This window comes from Miscanthus floridulus, chromosome 1 (assembly GCF_019320115.1).
Source record: "Miscanthus floridulus cultivar M001 chromosome 1, ASM1932011v1, whole genome shotgun sequence".
Classification (NCBI taxonomy): domain Eukaryota; kingdom Viridiplantae; phylum Streptophyta; class Magnoliopsida; order Poales; family Poaceae; genus Miscanthus; species Miscanthus floridulus.
Window position 1 is genome coordinate 145,881,253 of NC_089580.1, and position 24,561 is coordinate 145,905,813.

At 45.2% G+C, this 24,561-nt stretch overlaps 2 protein-coding genes across 2 annotated transcripts; both read right to left on the minus strand.

The window, feature by feature from the left end:
* Positions 1-7,830: 7,830 nt before the first annotated feature.
* LOC136543199 (probable serine/threonine-protein kinase At1g54610) lies at positions 7,831-12,810 on the minus strand. The gene is made up of 7 exons (XM_066535724.1): positions 12,285-12,810; positions 11,887-12,171; positions 11,481-11,798; positions 10,563-10,790; positions 9,993-10,093; positions 8,749-8,866; positions 7,831-8,465 (listed from the first exon to the last, which is right to left on the minus strand). The coding sequence occupies exons 1-7, from the start codon at positions 12,600-12,602 to the stop codon at positions 8,181-8,183; spliced, it is 1,653 nt and encodes a 550-aa protein (XP_066391821.1). The 5' UTR covers positions 12,603-12,810; the 3' UTR covers positions 7,831-8,180.
* Positions 12,811-16,086: 3,276 nt separating this feature from the next.
* Positions 16,087-20,021, minus strand: LOC136543190 (probable nucleolar protein 5-2). The gene is made up of 10 exons (XM_066535716.1): positions 19,918-20,021; positions 19,686-19,825; positions 19,515-19,556; positions 18,852-19,031; positions 18,616-18,780; positions 18,110-18,310; positions 17,734-18,033; positions 17,239-17,439; positions 17,023-17,157; positions 16,087-16,689 (listed from the first exon to the last, which is right to left on the minus strand). Exons 2-10 carry the CDS (start codon positions 19,761-19,763, stop codon positions 16,279-16,281), a joined length of 1,713 nt encoding a protein of 570 aa, XP_066391813.1. The 5' UTR covers positions 19,764-19,825; positions 19,918-20,021; the 3' UTR covers positions 16,087-16,278.
* Between the last annotated feature and the right edge of the window lie 4,540 nt (positions 20,022-24,561).

Below are 24,561 nucleotides of genomic sequence, written 5' to 3' on the forward strand. Positions count from 1 at the left end.
GGTGGGGTTCCCCGAAACGGCTTGAGAACCCCAACATGGAACACATCATGAATCCGAGCGCCCTCCGAAAGACGCAGGCGATAAGCCACTTTGCCAATGCACTCAATGACCTGAAATGGACCAGCAAACCGTGGACTAAGCTTGCCACGAAAACCTGGCACCAAGGACTGTGCCGGCCGATGGAGAAGGCGCAAGAGAACCCAATCATCAACGTCAAACTGAAGAGAGCGGTGGTGAGCATCATAATGCCTTTTGGCATACTCCTGGGCTTGTAACAATCGATCACGAACATCGGCGAGAAACTTGTCACGATCACTTAGAAGCTGGTCCACCCTGTCTGTCCTTGCCGTGCCCGCAGCATAAGGCAACAGAGACGGTGGAGGCCGGCCATAGACCACCTGAAACGGCGTTGTTCGAAGTGAGGAGTGGAATGAAGTATTGTAACAATATTCGGCCCACGAAAGCCACTGAAGCCAAGAGCGAGGGCGATCACCAGTTAGACATCGCAGATACATAGCAATTATGCGATTGACCACTTCGGATTGTCCATCGATTTGTGGGTGAAAAGATGTACTCATCTTTAGCTTTACCCCAGCGAGCCTGAAGATATCGCGCCAAACATGCCCCGTAAATACTGGATCGCGATCACTAACAATGGATGCCGGAAAACCATGAAGTCTGACAATGCCCTCAAAGAACACTCCGGCGACAGACGCTGCTGTATATGGATGACTCAGTGGTAAAAAATGAGCCTGCTTGGAAAATCTATCAACCACTGTTAAAATCACACTTTTTCCATGTACACGCGGAAGGCCTTCCATGAAATCCATGGAAATATCAGACCAAACTTGCGAGGGAACCTCCAAAGGCTGAAGGAGACCAGCCGGGTGTAGATGGCCAGTTTTATTTTGCTGACACGTGAAACAAGAGCTCACAAAGTCCCGGACAAGGCGACAGTCATGGTCGATCACGAACTCCTGACGAAGGCGCTGTAGCGTCTTCTATGCACCTTCATGACCAGCACCGTGCGCCAACTGGAGAACAGCTGGGAGAATAGAGGACTTTGCTGGGACAAACACACGGTCCGCGCGCATGATCAGACCATCAGCGAGACACCAGGGCTCACCCCGGTCGGTCACAATGGAGTCGCGCAACGCACGAAGGTCATCATCCAGCTGCAGTTCACGGCGTAGGTCGTCGAATAACTGAAAGGAAGGCGTCGTGACTGCATGAAGCCGCAGATTGTCCCCCTCCCTCCGAAACAGTGCATCAGCCACGATATTGAGGGTGCCCGGCCGATATTCAATCGTGAAATCATACCCAAAGAGCTTACTCACCCACTGATGTTGGGGGACTGTAGAGAGCCGTTGATCCAACAAGAACTTCAACGCATAATGGTCTATGCGCACAATAAACTGCCTGCCCCATAAATACAGACGCCAGTGCCGAACTGCTTGGACAAGGCCGATGAGCTCCCTCTCATATGCGGCTAACTTGTGATTGAAAGCTCTAGTTTGGTTTTGGTTAATTGATGAAACCCTAAGTGCTAACCTAGTTTATCAAGATGATTATGAGATAGGTAGCACTACTCCAAGTGATGAAGCAATGGCGAAGATCATGACAATGGTGATGGCATGGTGATGGTCAAATGCTTAAACTTGGAAAAGAAGAAAGAGAAAAACAAAAGGCTTAAGGCAAAGGTATAAAATGTAGAAGCCATTTTGTTTTAGTGATCAAGACACTTAGTGAGTGTGATCACATTTAGGATAGATAGCCGTACTATTAAGAGGAGTGAAACTCGTATCGTAATGCGGTTATCAAAGTGCCACTAGATGCTCTAACTCATTGCATATGCATTTAGGATCTAGTGGAGTGCTAACATCCTTGAAAATGTTTGTGAAAATATGCTAACACTTCTACACAAGGTGATACACTTGGTGGTGTTGGCACATCTACAAAGGAGGTGGTGTTTGCAGGGTTGAGATGGATTCGGCGCTTTCGGGAAAATGGAATGCATATTTTCTATTGCGCCGGATGCAAATTCTTGTGGTTGGCACATTGGAGCAAGGGTGAAGAAGTTAGAAGTGAAAACGAGTTGATCGCGAAGACGCTGGCGTCGGTCAACTGATCGGACGCTGGGTCTGAAAGCACCGGACCCTGGCAGCGTGCGTCCGGTCAAACTGACGGGTCTGCATAGTACCGAGGGTATTGCACCGGACGCTGGTCTATGTCCGGTCAAGGTGGACCGGACGCGTCCGGTCGAAGAAATACGCCTCGGGGAGCTTACTGGAAATGACCGGACGCTGAGGATTCTGCGTCCGATCAGTTTTGCCGGAGCGTCCGGTCAGCTTCGTAGCCATTGAAATCTGACGAACAGCGTTTGAAGCCGATGACACGTGGCGCACATCGCACGACCGGACGCTGAGGTCCAGCGTCCGGTCAATATGACCGGAGCGTCCGGTCGGCCCGTGTTCAGTGCAGTGAAGGGGTACAACGGCTCTATTTTATGGGGGCTTCTATTTAAGCCCCATGGCCGGCTCAAGCTCACTCTCTTGCACATTTTCATTGACATAGCAACCTTGTGAGCTTAGCAAAAGACCTCCCACTCATCTCCATCATTGATTCATCATCTTTGTGAGATTGAGAGAGAATCCAAGTGTATTGCTTAAGTGATTGCATCTAGAGGCACTTGGTATTCGTGTTGCGCTACGGATTTCGCTTGTTACTCTTGGTGGTTGCCACCACCTAGACGGCTCGGTGCAGCGGTGGAGGATCGGCACGAGTTGGTGATTGTTCGTGGCCGGCTCTGGTGATTGTGAGGGGAGTTGTACCTTCCCCTGCGGAGCACCGAAAGGTAACTCTAGTATATTGCTCGTGTCATTGAGTTACCTCACTTGTGGGCCGGTTCTTGCGGTGTCCAATCGTGTGGACGAGGTTTGTGAAACACCTCTTAACCGCCGAACCACCAAGTGTTGGTCGACACAACGGGGACGTAGCGTGTTGGCAAGCACGTGAACCTCGGGAGAAAATCGTTTATCTCTTGTCTTTGGCATTCTCCCGGTGATTGGCTATATATTCATCTTGTGATTGGTTCATCCCCTACACGTCGATATAATCACCCTACTCACTTATTTACATTCTTGCAAACTAGTTGATACAAGCTCTTTAGTGTAATTAGAATTGAGAGCTTGCTTTATTATTTACATTCATCTAGTTGAGCTCTTTAGAGTAGCAAGATTGAGAGCTCTTAGTGAGTAATTACATTGGAAGTTGTGTGCCAAAGTAATCATTGCAACTAGAATTGTTGGATAGGTGGCTTGCAACCCTTGTAGAGCTAGAACAAGTTTGCATTACGCTATTTGTCATACTAATCAAATTGCTCTAGTTGATTTGTAGATTTTTAAATAGGCTATTCACCCCCCCCCCCCTCTAGCCATATTAGGACCTTTCAGTGATGCCGAGCTGCGAAGGGTCTACTGAAGAACGCCAAGGCACCTCCGCCTTGATGAAGCACTACGCCGAATCCAGAGCCGGAGGCATCACAATCGACAATGAATGATTTGTCCCAATCAGGAAGTTGAAGAACCGGTGCACTAGACAGGGCCTTCTTGAGGGCATTGAAAGCGTCAGTGGCTGCAGATGACCACAGAAAAGCCTCTTTCTTGAGCAGCGCCGTTAACGGTGCAGCCACCGAGCCGTAATCTTGAATGAACCGATGATAGTACTCGGCGAGGCCGAGAAACCCCCGAAGAGCACGAACATTGCCAGGTTGAGGCCAGGTAGCTACGGCCGCAACCTTCTCCTAATCCATTGCAACCCCATCCGTAGATATTACATGTCCCAGATAATGAACCGACGTCGTAGCAAAGTCGCATTTAGATCTTTTCAACCGTAGCTGATGGTCACGTAGGGCAGTGAAGACTGCGTTGAGGTGCTGCAGATGCGTGGACCAAGATGGACTATAGATCAAGATGTCGTCGAAAAACACAAGTACAAACTTATGCAGGAACGGCCAGAGCACTGTGTTCATGAGGCTTTGGAACATTGCCGGTGCATTGGACAGCCCAAAGGGCATGACTAAGAACTCGAAGTGACCCTCATGCGTCCAAAAGGTCATCTTCTCAATGTCATCAGTATGCATACGAATTTGATGGTACCCTGAACGCAAGTCCAGTTTGGAGAAAAACCGTGCCCCATGGAGCTCATCCAGTAGTTCTTCGACCATCGAAATTGGGAATTTGTCTTTAACAGTGAGCTTGTTCAAGGCACGATAATCGACACAGAACCTCCAAGAGCCGTCATGTTTCTTGACCAACAAAACAGGGGCAGAGAAAGCTGAAGTACTTGGACGGATCATCCCCAATTGTAGCATAGCGGCGCATTGGGACTCCAGTTCGTCTTTCTGTAGTTGTGGGTAGCGGTAAGGCCTCACAGCCACTGGTACCGCAATGGGCACTAGGTGAATGCAGTGATCACAGGCGCGAGCAGGGGGCAAGCCTTCGGGCGTGGCGAACACATCTTCAAAGGAGGCGAGTAGCTTGTCAAGCAATGTTGTTCCAGTAGTATGGCCCACGTCGTGAATAGCATGGAGGCGGCGAGTGGACTGCACGTCATCTCGGGTGGAGCCGATACCTCGCCAGAACACACACCGACCTGCCCTAGTGAATGCCATGCACAAGTCATCAAAGTCCCATAATATCGGTCCGAGGGTGCGCAAGAAGTTGACCCCGAGCACCATGTCCCAGCGGTCCAATGGAATTGTATAGCAGTCGACTGAGAATACTTTTTCGGCAATTCATATGCTGACGTCGCGTGCTAGCCCCTGGCAGGCAACGTGGTCACCATTTGCGACCGTGACTCCAGCACCTGGGCATGGTTCAAAGTGGATGCCAACGCATCGTGCGACGCTGCCGCTGATGAATGTGTGAGTAGAGCCTGAATCCAGCAACGCCACACACTGTACGTTGCCCACCTAGACATAAACCTGCATAGTATCCTCAGTCCTGATGCCTGCAATGGCTGATAATGATATGGTGGGTCTGTCTGCGCCGGCTGCTGACGTCTGTTCATCGTCATCGGACTCTGGCTCCTCCACAAGATAATCTGTGACTTCAAGGTAAAACAGCCGCTGACACTTGTGTCCCTGCACATATGGTTTGTCACAGTTATAACACAAGCCCAACTTGCGGCGGTCTACCATCTCTGCTGGTGTGAGCCGTTTGAAAGGCCGGCCTGGTGGGGATGCCGAGGCTGGTGATGATGGCGGGGCAGGCCCTGTGGCCAGTAATGCGCTCTGTACAGGCGGAACGCGCCGAGAATGTCGACTTGGTGGTGCTGGAAGCGCGAGGGCTGCTGACGCCTGACGACGTTCATAAGCCCAAGCCAAACGCATGGCGCGGTGTAAATCCTGAGGGTCATGGAGCTCCACGTCGACCCTGATGTACTCCGGAAGTCCTCCGGTGAACAGCTGTGCTTGCTGCAGCGGCACCAGATGCCCCGCGTGCGCCAAGCGTGCCTGGAAGGCGTCCATGTATGCATCAACCGAGGAACCGAACGGTAGGCGGGCGAGATCAGCAAGATGGTTGGTGGATAGCGCCGGTCCAAAGCGTTGGTGGCAGAGCAGACGAAAGTTGGACCAGGATGGCTGGTCGGAGTCTCGTTCCAACACATAGTACCATTGCTGTGCGGATCCCGTCATGTGGAAGGAGGCGAGCCAAACCTTGTCCGCCTCACGTGTCAGCTGGTCGCGGAAGAAGGACTCACAATGGTTTAGCCATCCAAGCGGGTCTTCTTTGCCGTCGTAAGTGGGGAAGGACAGCTTATGGAACCTGGGAACGCCCTAGTTGTCTCCATGTTCCTCAGGTGGATGGCGCGGTTCATGCACCATCGTAGCAGACGAGTAGATCGGCTCGTGCATGATGGAGGACAGCGACGGTACCGGTGATGGAGATGCCGGAAAAGGGATGGACTGAATGGGCAGCCCCGTCGTAGCTGGCTGCGAGGTGACGCGAGGAGGTGCGGTCTCCAGGCGCGGCGCCGTGGACCCCAGCATTGATGGCGAGGACAGGATCTTCGAGACGACCAGCTGTGACGCTGACGCTGGAAAACCCCCATACCCCAGCATGCCATATTGTAGCAGCGGTGGGGTGGAGTACGGCAGACATGGTGTCATCGAAGGGCCCGGCTGGCTTTCGACAGTCGCCAAGCGCAGAGACATCTCCGTCATCTGCCGCTGCATGCCTTGGAACATGTCTCCCATCTGCCGCTGCATGGCAGCCAAGGAGGCCAAGGAGTCCTCAAGAGTAGACGGTGTGGGGGACGGTGGAGGGGCGCTCGTCGCGACGACAGCAGCGACCGACGACGCAGCGGCGGCGGCAGGAGCACCTGAGGATGCCATGGTCTCTTATACCAAATTGTTGTGGCTTAGGGACCGGAGATCGTAGGTGTGGAAGACCGGAGGCCTGGGCTTGGAACCCCGGCGATGGACTGGAGGTGCCGTGCTCGGCGGCTGGGGAATTGGCGGCAGCGGAGAGACCATGAACAGTAACGCCCGAGGGCCCAAGGTGAGATAAACTCAATCTCAGGCTGATCCTTCTATTATAATTGTTTAGTACTTATACAAAGAGATGTCCAACCGACTTAAACCTAATTTAATCAAATAACAAACTCTAAGAGATAAACATCATATATTCTAGGACTTGATAACCAACAGTCCAGCTAGGCCGGACTCCTAGCCAACTGGCCGGCTAAGCCGGACTCCTAGCCTGTTGTCTACGCCTATAGACCTTACCGGTCATAACAGGTTTATTATAAAAATAGATGATGCAATTAATCTAACAATATTTAGGACACGTTTGATATACATGGCGTTACTAGTTGGGCTAAAAATTGGTCCAAATTAGCTATGGTTTACTAACAACTAGTTGAAAACTTGTCCAAAAAGTTCGCCCGCATTAATCCTACTGTTTGGATGCGCTAGAGCTAATTTGAGCTAATTTTTATCTAGCTAGCAATTATCCCTTGATTCAAACAAGCTCTTATTTGGTATCATAAATATTAGTACTTTTTATATACTTAGTTAAACTTAAGATTAATTAACTCCTCAAAATACAAGATGAACATTTATTTTGAAACGTAGGGTGTACTATCTAAAATAGCTCCTTGCCCTATTTTTCTGGGATCTGATTTCTATTGTCTCAAATAGTACTATTTGACTTGTTTGGGAGTGCTCTATTTCATGTTTTTCAGTTTTACTCCACGTTTTTCAACAAAACATGTGCATCTCCGCAAACTCTGGTAAAAAAATGGTGAAGTTTTGGAGCACCTAAAGAGTTGTTTCAAAAACTTCAGTTCCAAACTGACCAAAAACACTGTTCGCTTGGCTGAAAAAACAAATAAAAATATTGTTCCGGCTGAATTGTTGGGAGAGAAGAACATTACTCCGGCTAAAAAAACAAGCTAAATAGTACGGATTATAACGTCAAGCGAACGGGGCTTTCGTGAGGCTGCTCCCCGATGGATTTCTTAGAGCACTCCCAAACTGACCAGGGTCTCTCTCTATTCTTTTTCTGTAATTTCGGCATACTGATCCTCTATATTCTTGCGTCTACAATTCAACAAATCGAAAACAGACTACTGTAGCCGTGAGGAGGCTTGACTCACCAAAGCTCCACACCACCACCTATCTACAAGTTATGCGCAACCTGATGTTATCAGCAAGATATAAACTTCAAATTCAATATCCCTAGCAAAAATACAAAATCAGAAATTCAGGAATATTTTTTCAGCTTCCAATGTGATACATGTCACAGTTCATGAATCCATCAACTCTTCACCAAAACTTCCGATTGAAAATTTCCATTGAATTGATAAGAACTGATTATGCAGGCAACAGACTGTTACAATGGAAGGGATCTAAGCTTCCATTCAAATGAATCTAACATCAAATGCAGCTGCTTGAAGAGCAGAAGAAAACCTAATGTACAGAAGTGACTACTTCAACTCCCTCCCCAGCCTATACATGATGTCTAGAAAAAATCACTCACATGACAACAGGTAACCAACAAACGACTTTATCATTGCATGCCTTGTTTGCAAAACAGCGTGCAGGTACCACCATGGAGTATTTCCCCCATGTTGAAGTCTCATTTTTTTACCTGTAAATATTGATCCTTAGGATCTTACTGAGCACGGGCAGTGGTCGGTTGTTTCGATGAGCGCCCAGACTTGTGCTTCCGCTTTTGGTTCACCACTGCAGCAGGATCAACCAATGGTCCAGACCAAGTAGGCACAGCGCCTTTCTCATATGTGAACACAGTGCTGAAGGAAGATGGGTCTGGAGGTTCGTATAGCGGGTCCATATGATTTGAAGTATCCAAAGGGACACCAACCGCGCCATCTTGATGTGGGGGAGGGAACTTTTCACTCTTGCTCTTCGCATTTGCATGAGTAATGAACCTTCTTTTCTGTAATCAGAAAGAAAAGGATAAGCACAAGTTTGTTTTATGGTAGTATGGGCTTCCTTTTGGACCATGGCTGGGGACCCATCGTGAAGTCTACTTGGATGTAGGGTGTATTTTACAAATGTAGAGTTTATGTGAAAGACTGAAAGGGCGGGCTGAGACAAAGCAGTGGCTGCACTGCCTCAGAACAATGAACAACTCTATCCTAAGCTTATCTTATTAACCTCTAAAAAGACCAGCTCACAGTAACAAATTGTACCAAAAGTAACAAGTTCATTCAACATACATCGATGTTTACTTGAAGTTCAGCATTTGCCTCTGGAGCTGGAACTGCCTTAGGTCGATCACGTGTTCTCGTCTTCTTGGCTCCATCACCATTAGCTCTACCACCACCAGCTCTTAAACTGTTGAACATGGTAGACAAGTCAGGTAGCATCATGGTAGTGTATAAGTGCTCAACTGAACTGACATGAGATCACGAACAGGGAGATGGGTCAGGGCCTCAAGGGTAGCACTAGGATATTTGGCTAGTTGCAGATATGGGGACACACAATCAGTGAAAACTCGATCAGAAAAATGAGGCAGTAGTTGTCCTTTGACTCAATTATGAGGTCTAAAACATATTCAACAAATTACAGAAATCCAGGAGCTTTTAGCACAATTATGCCACTTAAAGTTTGACCACAGTTAGCACTAAATTTAACTAAAAAGGTTTTTTGAGAGAAGAGATACTTTTTGCTTTTGTATTGTATAATAATGGAAGCATAAACTAGTACACCATGTGTCCCTTTAGTCACATTCTCTCGTTTTCTTTTTTAACTTACAAAGGACATAGGTATTAACATTAAAATACCAGAAAAGATCTGGTCAATTTAAGTAGCTCACTTTTTAGCACTCATGTTTAACAGGAGTTGAAAGGAGGACGAAATGTCCTTTACATTTACTAAATCATGACAGTGTTGTTGTTCAACTTCTGTTTCAATGTTAATGACTCGTGGTAACTAGTGAGTACCTGGATAGATCCAAAGATCCAATGCCTAATAGCCTCATAACATGTTTGTTCTTTTCAGATACTAGACAAAGCTAGTATTCACAAAACCTTCTAATAATGTGCACTCAAGTTTTTTTCTTGCCAACAGTAAGCACTTGCTAAGCATGGGACCGTACATTATCATACTAAGGTATTATTTCTACAGAAATATCTTATATGAACAATTTCAAATATCAAAATGTAAAAATTGCATATTTTTTAGGTTAGTGAGGCAAATGTAGATGAAACAATTGTGGTTTCAGACCACAAGAAAACAGAAGATAAATAAAACCTAATTGATCTTGCTCATTTGTGATTTTTTTTCTTTTGTGTGCGTAAGGATAGTGATGTTACCCCCATGAAACGCAATTATAGGCGGCAGTTGCTATGCTCATAGTGTGCATTTGTACAACAAGATTTGTTACTGCACACTCAAAGCAGATAAGTCTATGACACTGTGGATCATCCTAACTAATGAAATAAGTGGCAAGATGACAAACCGTCTGGCTTCTTCGTCTCTTCGTTTTGCATCTATTTCTTTGCTTGGAGGATATTTTGGAAGACTCGACGGTTCGCATGCAAAAGGTTCGGTTGTAAAGAACTGCACACATAGAAAGTTAACAGAAGGCATTAATACACAACACCAAAAAAATATGCTACAAAACAAAATGTGTGACAAGGATGAGAATCTGGGTGCTATAATGCTATCATATCAGGCGCTAGAAACCCCTACAGTCTCTGCTAGCCTAGATTCATGTAGTATTATGTTGTTTCTGGAATTAACCATATGATTCTTTAGTCCCAATGGAATCGTGAGAAATTGAGAATCATGGTCTAAATTTCCTCATATTGCACAAAAACAAATTGAGTTGTTTGGATATGCGATACACCTAAATTTTGACCAGTGGATATATCATTATGTGCCGGCAAAAGAAATATTCTCATCAATTTGTTAAACATCAAGTATTGTGTTCATGAAAATTAGTGAAGACTTCAACACAAATAAAGAATTTCAAATGTTTTGTGCCATCAAATGGGAATAGGATAGTGTGAAATAGTAACCAGCTTACATCGCTTCTTAATGCAGAAGTCGCTGTTAACCGATCTGCTGGATCAATTGCAAGTAGTGTCTCGATCAACTGCAGTGCTGATTGTGGAAAATCCTTAAATGTCTCTCTTATTCGCCTTTTGTACGGTTGCTGAGGCTTAAATATTGTAGCATGAGGCAGCTTTGACTTTTTCCAATATTCTTCTGTTGGTGAGCCACACAACTTAAAAATTTTATGCAGCTGTTCCACCTAAAAGTGACAGACATGACTAGATCAGTGAAACATGGAAGATAAAGGCAGTTGCTATTCATCGGGTTGGATGGTATGGACAACATTAAGTGCACAAACAGTGCAACAGGTCATAGTTGAATCAGATACAGAAGACTGGATGCAAAATGAAAGAAAGCATGGCAATTTTCAAAAAGAAAATGGACAGAAAGCATGGAAATGAATGCTGAAACATGTGGCAATAATCAGAATTTCAAGGAAGATAAATTTTTCACGAGAGATATTGCTGGACAGACATTTTCTATGCTGGCATGATTCAGTTAGAGTGGCTTGTTATACAACAGAAACTACAGGGGAGATGTTTCATAAAGAAATACACAAATAATAAAAAAGGAATCTTTCTCCTGTGGCTTCTTCTCACAAGTCACAGTACTATGATGAACAAGGGTATTCTCGGTTTTCACTTCGTCATGCCTGGTATTGAACATGGGTGAGGAATGGGAAGCAAACTAACCAACTCACTGCAGCCCCATCACCGACCATACCAGCATCGGCAAACTCAAAAGTCAAAATGGGAAATTTTCTCCAAATATATAACAGAACTACATCAATCCAGAAATGATTCTGAGGCAAGCTACGTTTCACTGGAATGTAGTCAGATGTAAAGTATATCTAATTGAGATATTGTGAGGTTAAGAACTTTATGCCAACCTCTGTTCGTCCTGGCATAATTGGCCTCCCAGCGAGCAACTCGGCCAGGATACACCCTGCGCTCCACAGGTCCACACCCACCCCGTAATCCGTTGCGCCGAGAAGTAGCTCGGGTGGCCGGTACCATAGGGTCACCACCCGGCTCGTCATCGGCTGTTTACGGTCTGGGTCGAAGAATGACGCGAGACCAAAATCTGCAATCTTCAGCATGCCATTGTTGTCCAGAAGCAGATTCGAGCCCTTGATGTCCCGGTGCAGCACGCCGCGGTCGTGGCAGTGCTTCAGACCCGACAGCAACTGATGCATATAGCACTTAACCTGCATTCCATTCATACGCTGTGAGCGCGTAAAGCTGATGGCACCCAGCGGATGCAGTGCGGTAACGGTGGTTGGGGATCTCGGGGACCTGTGGCTCAGTGAACTTGATTTCCGGGCTGGCGGCGAGGCCCGCGAGGTCGTGCTCCATGTACTCGAAGACGAGGTAGAGGCTGCAGGACATGCGGGAGGTGACGAGGCCGTCGAGCTTGACGACGTTGGGGTGGTCGAGGCGTCGGAGGATGAGGATCTCGCGGGCCATGAAGCGGACGCTCTCGGGCTCGAGGTTGTCGAAGCGCACCTTCTTGAGCGCCACGATCTTGCCGCTCACCGTGTCGCGCGCCTTGTACACGTTGCTGTACGTGCCCTGGCCGATCTGCCCGGTGGCGAAGCCCACAGAGATGCAAACAAAGCTTTTGTCAGCACCCAATGGCGGCACCACGAACCGCGGGCGGGGGAACGGGGGAAGGGGAGGGCGCGCGAGCGTACCTTGTCAATCTTCTCGAAGGAGTCGGCGCGGCGCGGGGTCCATCCGTCGATGGCCTCGCCGGCGACGGCGGAGAGCCAGGCGGGCCAGCCGGCGGCGACCTGCTCCCCGCGCGCCCTGTTGGCGAAGCTGGGGCCGGGGCCGAGGCCGCTGCGCGACGAGCGGGAGCGCCTCTCCCGCCGGGCCGGCTTCTCCGCTGGCGCCGCCGGCTGCTCGGCCTTCCCGGCGGCCTCCTGCGCCGCCGCGGGGGCTGGCGGCTCGGGCGGCTGCGGCGGGTGGTCGGGGCTGGGCGCGGAGGGGCGACCGTGGACGCAGCCCATGGGGGTGTTGCTGGTCACCGGCGGCGGCTCATGGGGCTGGGGGTGGGGACTGGGGAGGGGGAGTGGAGTGGAGTGGAGCGGGCGCGAGGGAGTGTGGACCGGTGAGGGGACCGGGACCGAGACCGAGAGGAGAGCTGGCTGTGGCTTGCTGTGCCCGTGCTCTGGACTCCGGAGGAGGGTTTGACTCTCTCAGTCTCAGCTGCTGAAAGCTGATGGGTCTCTCTCTCGTTTTGTCTGGTGTCCGTCCGGATCATGCCAATTCGCTGGTTGGTTTGGGTTGTTGCGAATTGGAAATATAAGCTTGCCAACCAGCGAACAGGTTGATGTGCTCATGCGGCCATTGTTACGTGAGGCTAGAGTAAAAAATGGACAGACTCTTTGCCGGAACGGATGGATCGGCCGTGTTGGCTTCTCTGAGAAGCCACGCTAAAAAGTATTGCTCATTGATTTACTATAAGAGAAAAATATTGTTCTATAACTTATAAGTTCCAGCGATACCTTTTACCCATAAAATAGCTCGTTGACTTAAGCTTGGTTATTTAGACTTTGGTTTGGTTGCTTTATTTTTGTGTTTTCTGCATGTCTTTGTCTTTCAACTTTGCTCGACTTCCTTTTACCCGGAAACAGCGGAACAATCAGTGCAAGGGACAAATGCTTCGCCTTCTTGTACATTGGCAAATATTAATGCCAGTAGTGTTAGGTAGCTCAAATATGAAGTCATAAAAGGTACTCTAATGAAAAAAAGGTTCTCTCTCGTCTTGTATATTTTGTATAAGTGTATAGTATAGAGCTCCGGCACCGGCCAGGGTCCATTTGGTTCACCGGTTGTGATACATGGAAAAAAATATTGTGAAAAAAATTGTAAATTGTTTGATTGAAACAACTATGAAATTTAACTCATCTATGTATATCTTAAAATAGTTATGAAACATCTTTCTGTTTCCACCTATTTGGAAAAGTGAAAAATTAATAGTATGGTCCTAGGTGCTGCAAAAATTATACTATATAAAAATAGCTGGTTTTGAAACCAAGTCTATTTGCGGGTTTGTGGATAGCCCCCCTTGCATCCCCGGTAAACGAGGTAGGAAGAATACCAGGGAAAACATTTCTATGGTTAGCGGCACCATATGGCATTTGGTCTAGATTTGTGCATGTGGTTAGTTTTACAGCCTGTTCGTTTGGCTGTGGCTTGTCATAAACGATCGTAAATTTCCAGCCAGAATAGTATTTTTCTCTCACACAAATCAGCCAGCAATACTTCTTCACAAACCAACAACGATACGAACCAGCTAACCGAACAGACTTTTAGACAGTGGCGAGCCTGGACCCGACAATCTTGGGCACCCGCCTAGACTCCCATCATGGACATAGACTAAGATATTTGTTGCATTGCACCTCACTGATAAAAAGCTTAAAAACACGCAATCTTATCGACGCCAAACGTTTCGCTCGAACTCTATTTGGAACAGTGGGTCCGCTACTGGTTTTAGTTTCAGATCAAAGGTAGCGAAGTGACATAGGAAAAAAAAAAGAATCCCGAAATGTTATGCAAGGCCCTAACAATTAGCTTCAAGATTCATAGGGCACGCCCCAATTCTCCGTCTTCTATTATTTTAACAAATAAAAAAGGGTCTCTCCATTTTCTGAACAGACGTCCCAGGAGGACACGACGGTGAACTCTCTGGTCTCCGTGCTACCAGAGTACCAGACTACCAACCCTTCGTTGCTCTTTGGTTGCAAAGAGTCGGTCGCTCGCTCGCTCGCTCCGTACCTCTCTCTCTCCGTACCTCTCTCTCTCTCTCTCTCCATGTACCATGTTGCTTCGGCTGCTCACACAAACCTTTGCTTGCCATGGCTCGTTGCTTTGACCATGACCACCTATCTGTTTGTTTGGTTTACTGACTGCTGTCACCGAATCGTCCTCCCTTTCCAGCGGGCAGGAACATTTGATGCAAACTTTTCCGGACAAGCTGCCGCTGTGCTGCGCCATGAAAAGTCACCCTGCCTGCCAATCTTCTCCTGGAGCACGGCACAGGGATTACTCCAACTAAAAAAGAGTTCAATTCTTGTTGTTTTTAGGAGCCAAAAGAAACATATCTGTATATGACACCAAATAAATATACTATCTTCTACAAATTTAATTAAATTTAAAAAAATGATTTTGTAAAAATATAGAATTGTATTTTTCTTGGAATAGAGTAAATCACAAAATAACATACTGTTGCACAGGGGAATCATTCATTCAGCTAATATTCCAAAACAAATCAACAATGATCGGGGGTTGTTTAATGGTGCAATGCAAGGTTGGTTTCCAACTTTTTGTTAGCTTGATGATGCGACCTCACGTTGGAGCTTAGGTAGATGATTCAAACATCACATAGGAGTAGGAGGCAACCTCAAGTAGCGAAGTGCCCCATGTTAAGGCCCCGTTTAGATGCGAAAATTTTTGGCTTTTGGCTACCGTAGCACTTTCGTTTATATTTAGAAAAAATTATCCAATTATGGACTATTTAGGCTTAAAAGATTCGTCTCGCCAATTACGAGCAAACTGTGCAATTAGTTATTCTTTTTACCTATATTTAATGCTCCATGCATGTGCCGCAAGATTTGATGTGACGGAAAATCTTGAAAATTTTTGGATTTTAGGTGGGCCTAAATGGTTTTCGGTTTTACACAACACATGCTAGACGAATGCTCTATTCCAATGATTTGTGACGATGGGTCACAAAATTATGTACCTCCAGATCAACTAACAACAAGAATGGTGGCGAATTACTGCCATCAAGCAGCAGGGGTCGCAATGCTGTCGCTGCGAATATAGCTTAGACCTCTCCACACTAGCAGGTGTACATAGAAAACTTGCATTTTTTTTTGAAAGGGTAAATTTCATTTAAACCTTAAATACATATTATATAGATGGGGGAAACCCTTCCATTGAGGACTTGTTTGGAACACAGAAATTTCGCAGAAATTACACAGGAATCAGTTTAATTTCACAGGAAAAATATAGGAACAGGAAATATATCTCGCGTTCCAAATAGGCCCTGAAAGTTTTACGTGCCATGGGCCTGTTTGCTTCTCTTATAATCCATTTTTTTCGACTTATTTTTTTAGCTGGAACAGTATTTTTCTCTCACGACAAATCAACCGGAACAGTATTTTGTCTTTGTTTTTTCAGTGAAACGTGGCCTAAATAGAATGGGTCCAAGACTCACGATAGAACAAGCAAAAACTAAGAATCAAAACCTGCTTTGCTTTTTTGCTAAATTATGAGCCACTGAATTTGTCTCAGCCCATTTTGATCATGCATGGAACCTCTGTTTGCAGGTTGAGGTCAGCATTGAGCATCTCTCCAGCATTGACCTCTACTTGCAGGTGCATTAGAAACTTGCATGTGGCATCTCTCCAGCGTTATATTACCAGTTACCAAAACACGTTCAGGTCAGCATTTAGCATGGAAGGTCTCTCAGCTGCACAGTTACCATGACCAATCATCATACTAATTTATGAGGTTGCAACATCAAAACTTAAATTCCATCATCATCCAGATCGATCAAGTACTTGAATACAAGCCGGGTCCCCAAAAAAAAACTGATCTCAATATGGTGGATACCCATTTTACAGAACAGCTGAGTCCCAGCCTTTGGTACCCGTACATTCTCTACCGGTGAATGCCTCACTCATCATCAGCATGCTTTTTCTTCTTTTTCTTCTTATCTTTCTTACCAGACTCTTCGGTTTGCATTACAACATCCTCACCATCGGCATCAGACTTCTTTTTCTTCTTCTTCTTCTTCTTCTCACCTTCTGAGGCAGCAGCCACAGCAGGCTCATCCTCGGCCTCCTTGGACTTCTTTTTCTTTTTCTTCTCCCCATCACCTTCAACAGCAGGAGCCTCCTCGCTTTCCTTGGACTTCTTTTTCTTCTTCTTCCGGTCCTCCTGGTCACCATCCTCCTGGATTGCTTCATCTGCAGGCTCTGCTGATGGTTCAGTTTTCACCTCATGATGTTTCCTCTTCTTTGAAGCCAATTCTGACTTCTTTGGTGTTTCTTCAGCAAGTACCAGATCAGCTGCAGGGTTGTATGTCTAAAACAAAATCAAAGCATCAAGTCAAAACAAGATCATGCGTGCAGTATTTATAGAGAAAAATATAATGCAACCAAAGGAGTGTTTTCCTAAGGATACTTCAAGCAAAACCAATGGGAGACCTTTTTACGGTAAAAAGCTAAAGCAGTCCAAAACTAGAACATTCCAAGGTTCTGACAAACATATTTCTTGAAAAGCTGGGCAAATTTCAGCCCAACCATATATTTCTTGAAGGGCTGGGCAAGTTTTCAGCCCAACCCATTCATTATCCGAAAGCCTTCTCAGATTTTTTTTCATGGAGAGCAAGATGTCATAAGTCATAACACTGCTTACCTTAGCAGGAGTTGTTAAAGCCCCAGCACCCTTCTTCCGGTCCTTTTCATACACTTCTATCTTGGGCTTCCCCTTTGTGGAACCAGCAGATTTCCCAAGTTCTCTATTCTCAAGAACTTGAAGCCGTGTCTCAAGCTGTTCAATTGTCATGTGTCACAAGGCAGCGTATATCATACTAATTATGAAAAGCAAAAAAAAAAACCACAGTGCGTATACCTTGAGTCGACTCTCAGCGCCAATGGAGTTGTCCTCACCATCACCAAGGGCATCATATCGGATGGCCAGAGCAGTTTTTGCAGCAAGAGAACGAGAGATTTTTCCCTTGTGCTTTTGAGAAGCCTTCCCAATTAAGGATGCATGGTAGATGAGGCCATACTTAGGTGTAGAATGCTTCGTCTTTAGAGCTCTGAATAAAGCCTGAAGAGAAACACAATCTTTAATTCTTAGCGAAGAAAGCAAATTCTAGCAGACAGCACAATAACTAAATAATCTTAACACATGCCATCAATTGACATCACTAAGACATTATTAGAGAATAAACATTTAAAAAAAAAAGAGGTCATGAAACAAGAAATTGACATGTTTCGCGAGATGTTATAATTCTAGCAGATAATGTTCATGTAAGCCATAAGTGGCATTGTTGCACACAAAAGAGGTGGAAATTGAAAAAAAAAATAGTTTCCACAATCATCCATCCACAGGTAAACAAACCTTCTCTGCACCAAGTATCTGAATTGTGCTACCAGGCTGCTTAGCCAAATTTAGCAAACTTCCACCATGCGCAATAAGGCGAGCACCAACTAATTCGCCCACGAGTGCTGTCAGATTTGGTGCGATAGTGTTCATCCTGCTTTTTAAATAGTCATACAGCTGGGTTCTGTACTCAGAAAGGGCCAACACTTGATCACATAGCTCTCTGATATTTGACAAATCAAGGTCACTAACTTCTGTTCCCATGGATATTACTGCTGCCTCCTTTAGCTGTGTTTCTATCTCTTCATCTGACAATATCTGAAAACAACAGAGCTTCTTACTAAACAATTTCCTTAATAGGAATTGTAGATCGTATTTAGATGTCAATAATCACCTCAGAAAAGTCAAGGTTGACTGCATTAGTTCTGTTGCCCATCATCTTCACAACTTTGGCATACTGTATATTATCTGTAACTATTTTGGTGAGTTCTGGAAAGTGCCAGCCATACCATTCACGAACTCTCATGGCGTAAGTGTTAAGCTCCTTGTCAAGATCATCCAATAATCCAATGGCTTGAATGATCATGGTATCAACCTGTGTAACAGAAACAATAAAAATATCACTTAACAGATCGAAATTGTTTCTTTGATTTGATAAAAAAGAACTAGAAGAATCTTCAATAGTCAAAACTTGCAAGATGTTACATATTATGAATGTTGCAAAAGTAAGATAACATAGAAACACCAACAGGTAATCATAGGATAAATATGCATGAGTACAATATGGAAAATGGTAATTACATGCCAAGCACAAATGATGACTGACACAATAAAAGCCAGACACAGAGCATAGAACAACATGGTAGATAAAATTGGCAGTAGCACCCATATAAGACTCACCTTCTCAGGACTGAACTTCAGCTTATACCTAGACAAGCTGTGGGACAATCCCAAGCTCATTGGACCAAGGTCTTGTGCACCCAACCCAGTTATAAGCTCGGTGAGCTGATTTCTCAGCCCTCTCATCAGCTCCATCACAGCACTATTGTGAAGGCAGTCAATTTTCTGCAACACAATAGAAATGTAATGAGGGATGGTCATTCAAAAAAAGTAACAAATTGAGAAATACTACTGACCAGCTTTTCTTTTATAGCATTTCCAAGCTTAGAATCAGCAACTGCTAATGTTTCACCCTCACAATGTTTCTGCAAGAACTTGCGCAGACCCTTGCTAGGCTTGCTATCAATAATCAGGGTTGCCGCTGATAGGGCATCAGATGTGTTCTCAAACTTGTTGAAAGCCTTCAGCTCAACCACCTACAAGAAAGTCCACTGTAATAGTCAGAACAGAAGGCTAATAAAGGTGATGCGAAGGATATAGCTAGGACGACTCGTCATGTTTTCTTCTTTTTTCTTATTTTTGCATTTGATCGGAAACAGTAAGTCTGTTAGAGGACACAGTATGAATGATTTCCGAATGACATCATCCATTGTGTGCAGGTATCAGCATGAATAGTGTGCAAAATGTCTAGGCGCTTCGTAGCTTGAAATGTGAAATATTTGGAATAGCTTACAGAAAACACATTCTGAAACATATCCAGCTAAGCCACCCTAAGCTAAGTAAAAGTTCATATTCTAGTGGCTACAACCAGTGTTCCAACGAAATAAATTGAAGCCATTTGTTCAAAACTGACAAACGCAGAATGTCATAACGTGACAGATCCTACGCCGGGAGCATGGAATGGAAAAATAAAAAACCGTTTGTGCTCCGAACTTCTGAAGGTTAAGAGAATCACAAACCTTTCTTGCTGAGTCCGACGTCGTGAACTCCTTCCATAGATCCTGCCAACAACAAGAACACAAAGGCGTAGCACATTAGCACTGATAACTCAAAAGAAAAGCACGGAGCAGACCAAATTTAACGAACCCAATCAAAACCAGACTCTAGAAATTGCAGCGGCGGTGACTCACCTCGACCTTGTCGAGCTTCCCCTCGTCGAGCACCTTGAACAGGGCGAACCCCGCGGGGGTTTCGAAGAGCACCAACATCTCCGTCCACAACCAGTCCCCCGACTAACTCAGCTGAAACAACAGATACCCACTCCCGTAACCTGCGTCGAACGAACGCCCATGGGACCAAATTAGACAGAGGAATACGTGAGCCAATCGAATCGGGCTGTTGAGAAGGTAGAAACCCTCGAACCTTGGGGAGATTCGGCGGTGGACGGCGCAGCGCGAGGCGACGAGGGGTTTCGCCTGCGGCGGCCGCGAGACGAGAAGGGATGGGGGAAAGGTAGCCGCCGTAAGGGTTTTAGCTCAGCTAGGGCTTGGGGCTGGAGTAATATATCGGAGAGGACAAAGGGGCTCGGTGGCCCATCTGGCCGTTGGCTGAGCGGGACCGTGCCGCTGGGCCGTTGGATGGTTTGTCTGGGGTTTTAGGTTACCGGGACTCGTGCTGCTTGCTGGGTCCGGAATCAAGCAGTCTGGGCTTATAGGATCGTATTTTTCTCTTATACCAAACCAGCTAAATTAGCCAATAATAAATAATCTATAATCATTTACGACGAAACGAACAGGCTGAAGAAACAGAGGAAATTCTTCGCGATTGCTCGAGCTCGTGGCGGATGTCATCAAGTAGTAGCATAGCAACGTGAGGACGGACGACACCGACGGAGAAAACCAGTGCCACTGACTCACGGCCTCTCCATGGAGTAGAGCCAGCGAAAAAAAATCGGCGAGGACCATCCCTACCACGACACGGTGCGTGTATATGGCTGACATGTGACCCATATGTTTAAAACGATATTATGACCCATATTTCAACTGCACAGTCATCAAAACATCCTGGTAGAGATGGTCCTCGTCCAATTTTTTTCTAGAGCCAGCCCGTCGCATAGCCCTTCCCATGCCACTTGCGACATGCTGCCCTCCTGAAAAGTCCTAATGGCTAGAGGGGGGTAAATAGCCTAATAAAATTTCTACAACAACACTTAACAAAATAGTTAGACAATTATGAGGCGAAGCAAAGGTTGCACTAGCCTACTCAAAATGCAAGCCACCTACCATAAATTCTAGTTTAGATAGTGTCGATTCACACCAGAGCTATGATATTACCCTATGTTAGTGTGCTCTCAAAGGCTAACTAAAGAGCCACACCAACCAAGCAAGTAAGCTCTCACAACTAGCTACACTAAAGAGCTTGTCAACTAGTTTGCGGTAAAGTAAAAAGAGTGATCAAGATAGTTATACCGCCGTGTCGAGGAGTGAACCAATCAATCACAAGGATGAATAACAATGAAGACCAATCACCTCGGAATCAAAGGATGAACACAATGATTTTTACCGAGATTCACTTGCTTGCCGACAAGCTACTCCTCGTTGTGGCGATTCACTCACTTGGAGGTTCACGCGCTAATTGGCTTCACACGCCAAACTCTCAATAGGGTGCCGCACAACCAACACAAGATGAGGATCACACAAGCCACGAGCAATCCACTAGAGTACCTTTTGGCTCTCCGCCGGGAAAAGGTCAAGAACCCCTCACAATCACCACGATCGGAGCCGGAGACAATCACCACCCTCCGCTCAACGATCCTCGCTGCTCCAAGCCGTCTAGGTGGCAGCAACCACCAAGAGTAACAAGCGAAATCCACAGCGAAACACGAACACCAAGTGCCTCTAGATGCAATCACTCAAGCAATGCACTTGGATCACTCCCAATCTCACTATAATGATGAATCAATGATGGAGATGAGTGGGAGGGCTTTGGCTAAGCTCACAAGGTTGCTATGTCAATGAAAATGGCCAAAAGTTATGAGCTACAGCCGGCCATGGGGCTTAAATAGAAGCTCCCACGAAATAGAGCCGTTATACCCCTTCACCGGGTATAACACGGGCCGACCGGACGCTCCGGTCCAACTGACCGGACGCTGCTCCTCAGCGTCCGGTTGCCCGATGGCGTCCACGTGTCTCCTGCGTTCAACAGTGAACGTTTGATCTCAACGGTCAACATGTTGACCGGACGCTCCGACAGAGCTGATCGGACGCTGGACCCCCAGCGTCCGGTCGTTTACAGTAAGGGTCCAAAACATGTTTTTGTCGACCGGACGCAACCTTTTAGCATCCGGTCGCAGAGCGACCTAGCGTCCAGTCAGTTGACCGACGCCAACGTCATTGCGACCAACTCCATTTCACCTCTAACTTCTTCACCCTTGCTCAAATGTGCCAACCACCAAGTGTATCACCTTGTGCACATGTGTTAGCATATTTTCATAAATATTTTCAAGGGTGTTAGCACTCCACTAGATTCTAAATGCATATGCAATGAGTTAGAGCATCTAGTGGTACTTTGATAACCGTATTCCGATACGAGTTTCACCCCTCTTAATAGTACGGCTATCAAACCTAAATATGATCACACTCTCTAAGTGTCTTGATCACCAAAACAAAATAGCTCCTACAAGTTATACCTTTGTCTTGAGCTTTTTTTTCTCTTTCTTCTTTTCAAGTTTAAGCCCTTGATCATCACCATGCCATCACCATTGTTATGTTATGATCTTCATTAGCTTCTTCACTTGAAGTGTGCTACCTATCTCATAATCACTTGATAAACTAGGTTAACACTTAGGGTTTCATCAATTCACCAAAACCAAACTAGAGTTTTCAATCTCCCCCTTTTTGGTAATTGATGACAACCCTTATACAAAGATATGAATTGAAATTCAATTGAATCCATGTTGCTTGCCCAAGCATATTTACCATGTGTAAAAGGATATGGACAAGTTTCATGAACCTCAAATGGTAGCAATTGCTCTCCCTACATATGTGCTAAGAGTTTGGATTATAGCTTGCACATATGCTTAGATAGGAAATGTAGGAGTCAATATCTATCATATGATGCTAAGGTATAAAAGATGGACCTTTGAAGCGTGATACCAATCGGAGTGCACCAATATATCATCCTTAGCACCAAGGTTAGCTCAATACCACTTGGAAACAATACTTGAAATGAAAGTTATCTAGTGGTTTCATTTCATCATTCAATCTTACAACTAACACACATCACACAAGCATGGATGTTTTAAATTTAATACTTGTGCCATGTAAGCAAACATTTGAAATGCACATTCAAATGCACCATACAAGTTCATGAGCTTGCTCCCCCTACTTATGTGCTCAAAATTTTAGTTGATCCTTTTTCTTTTTCATATCTCTCCCTTTATAATATTTCTTCCCCTTTTTCACTATCTTTGCTACTATCTTTGTTTCTCTCCCCCTTTGTCATCAATGACCACAAAGGTTCTAAATATAGATAGTATTACTTGTAGGGTCGAGATTATTAATGTCAATCAATGGGGTGAGGATCATTTTCCCAAATTTGGTCCAATCTAGATTATTTCCCAAAGATATTTAACTCGGCTTGATCCAAGGACAAGCTTCTTCACACCTCCAAATAAGGGTTATCTTGTACCATGTTGAGTTAAACACTTATAGTTCATTTTCTAGATTAAACACTAGGTTTACAAGCCCATAAACATGTCATATGCCATCACTAGATCAAGTCAAGCATAGAAGCAATAGTGATACCATATAGACATCAAAATCATTTTATTTTCATGAATGAGCCTAATAAAATAGAACCACTTGAAAGGTCCTAATAAGATTGAAAATGTGACTAGATGCACTAATTATGTCCTTAGCAAGGATGTATGTTATGCCAATCAACTTTTACCTTGGATTGCTCGAATGAGAGGCATGTCATACGAGTGGGGGTGCATCAACACATATTTGAGAAATCCAATATGTTCAACTCATTCCTTAGCTTGCAAAACCTTTTCTCATCCAATAGCTTGGTGAATATATCGGCAAGTTGATCTTCGATGCCGACACTCTCAATACAAATGTCCCCTTTTTGTTGGTGATCTCTTATGAAATGGTGGCGGACATCAATGTGCTTTGTTCTTGCATGTTGAACCGGATTGTTTGTCAACTTGATTGTACTCTCATTGTCACATAGCAATGGCACTTTCTTGAACTTGATTCCAAAATCACTCAAAGTGGCTTTCATCCAAAGTACTTATGCACAACAACTACCGGCGGATATGTATTCGGCTTCGGCGGTTGATAATGCAACACTATTTTGCTTCTTTGATGACTATGAAACAAGTGATCTTCCCAACAATTGACATGTGCCTGAGGTGCTCTTCCTTTCAACCTTGTATCCCGTATAATCTGAGTCGGAGTAACCAACTAGCTCAAACTTTGCTCCTTTGGGATACCACAAACCAACATTTGGTGTATGCTTCAAGTACCTCAATATTATCTTTGTAGCCTTCAAATGACTTTCTCTTGGTGAGGCTTGAAATCTTGCACACATGCATATACTAAACATGGCATCCGGCCTTGATGCGGTCACATAGAGTAGGCTTCCAATCATAGACCGATACAACTTTTGATCCACCATGTTTCCACTTGCATCACTATCCAAGTTGTCATTAGTTCCCATTAGTGTGCTAATGACTTTGATATCAATCATGCCAAACTTCTTGATCATGTCCTTGATGTACTTGCCTTGACTCACAAATGTACCATTCTTCAATTGCTTGATTTGAAGACCAAGGAAGTAACTCAATTCTCCAATCATGGACATTTCAAACTCATTAGCCATCATCTTTCCAAACTCATCACAAAATTCTTGATTGGTTGATCCAAATATGATGTCATCAACATAGATTTGCAATACAAATAGATCTTTTCCAATCTTCTTGATGAAAAGAGTGGTGTCAACTTTACCCATTGTGAACCCTTTAGAGAGTAGAAAATCCCTCAATCTCTCATACCATGCTCT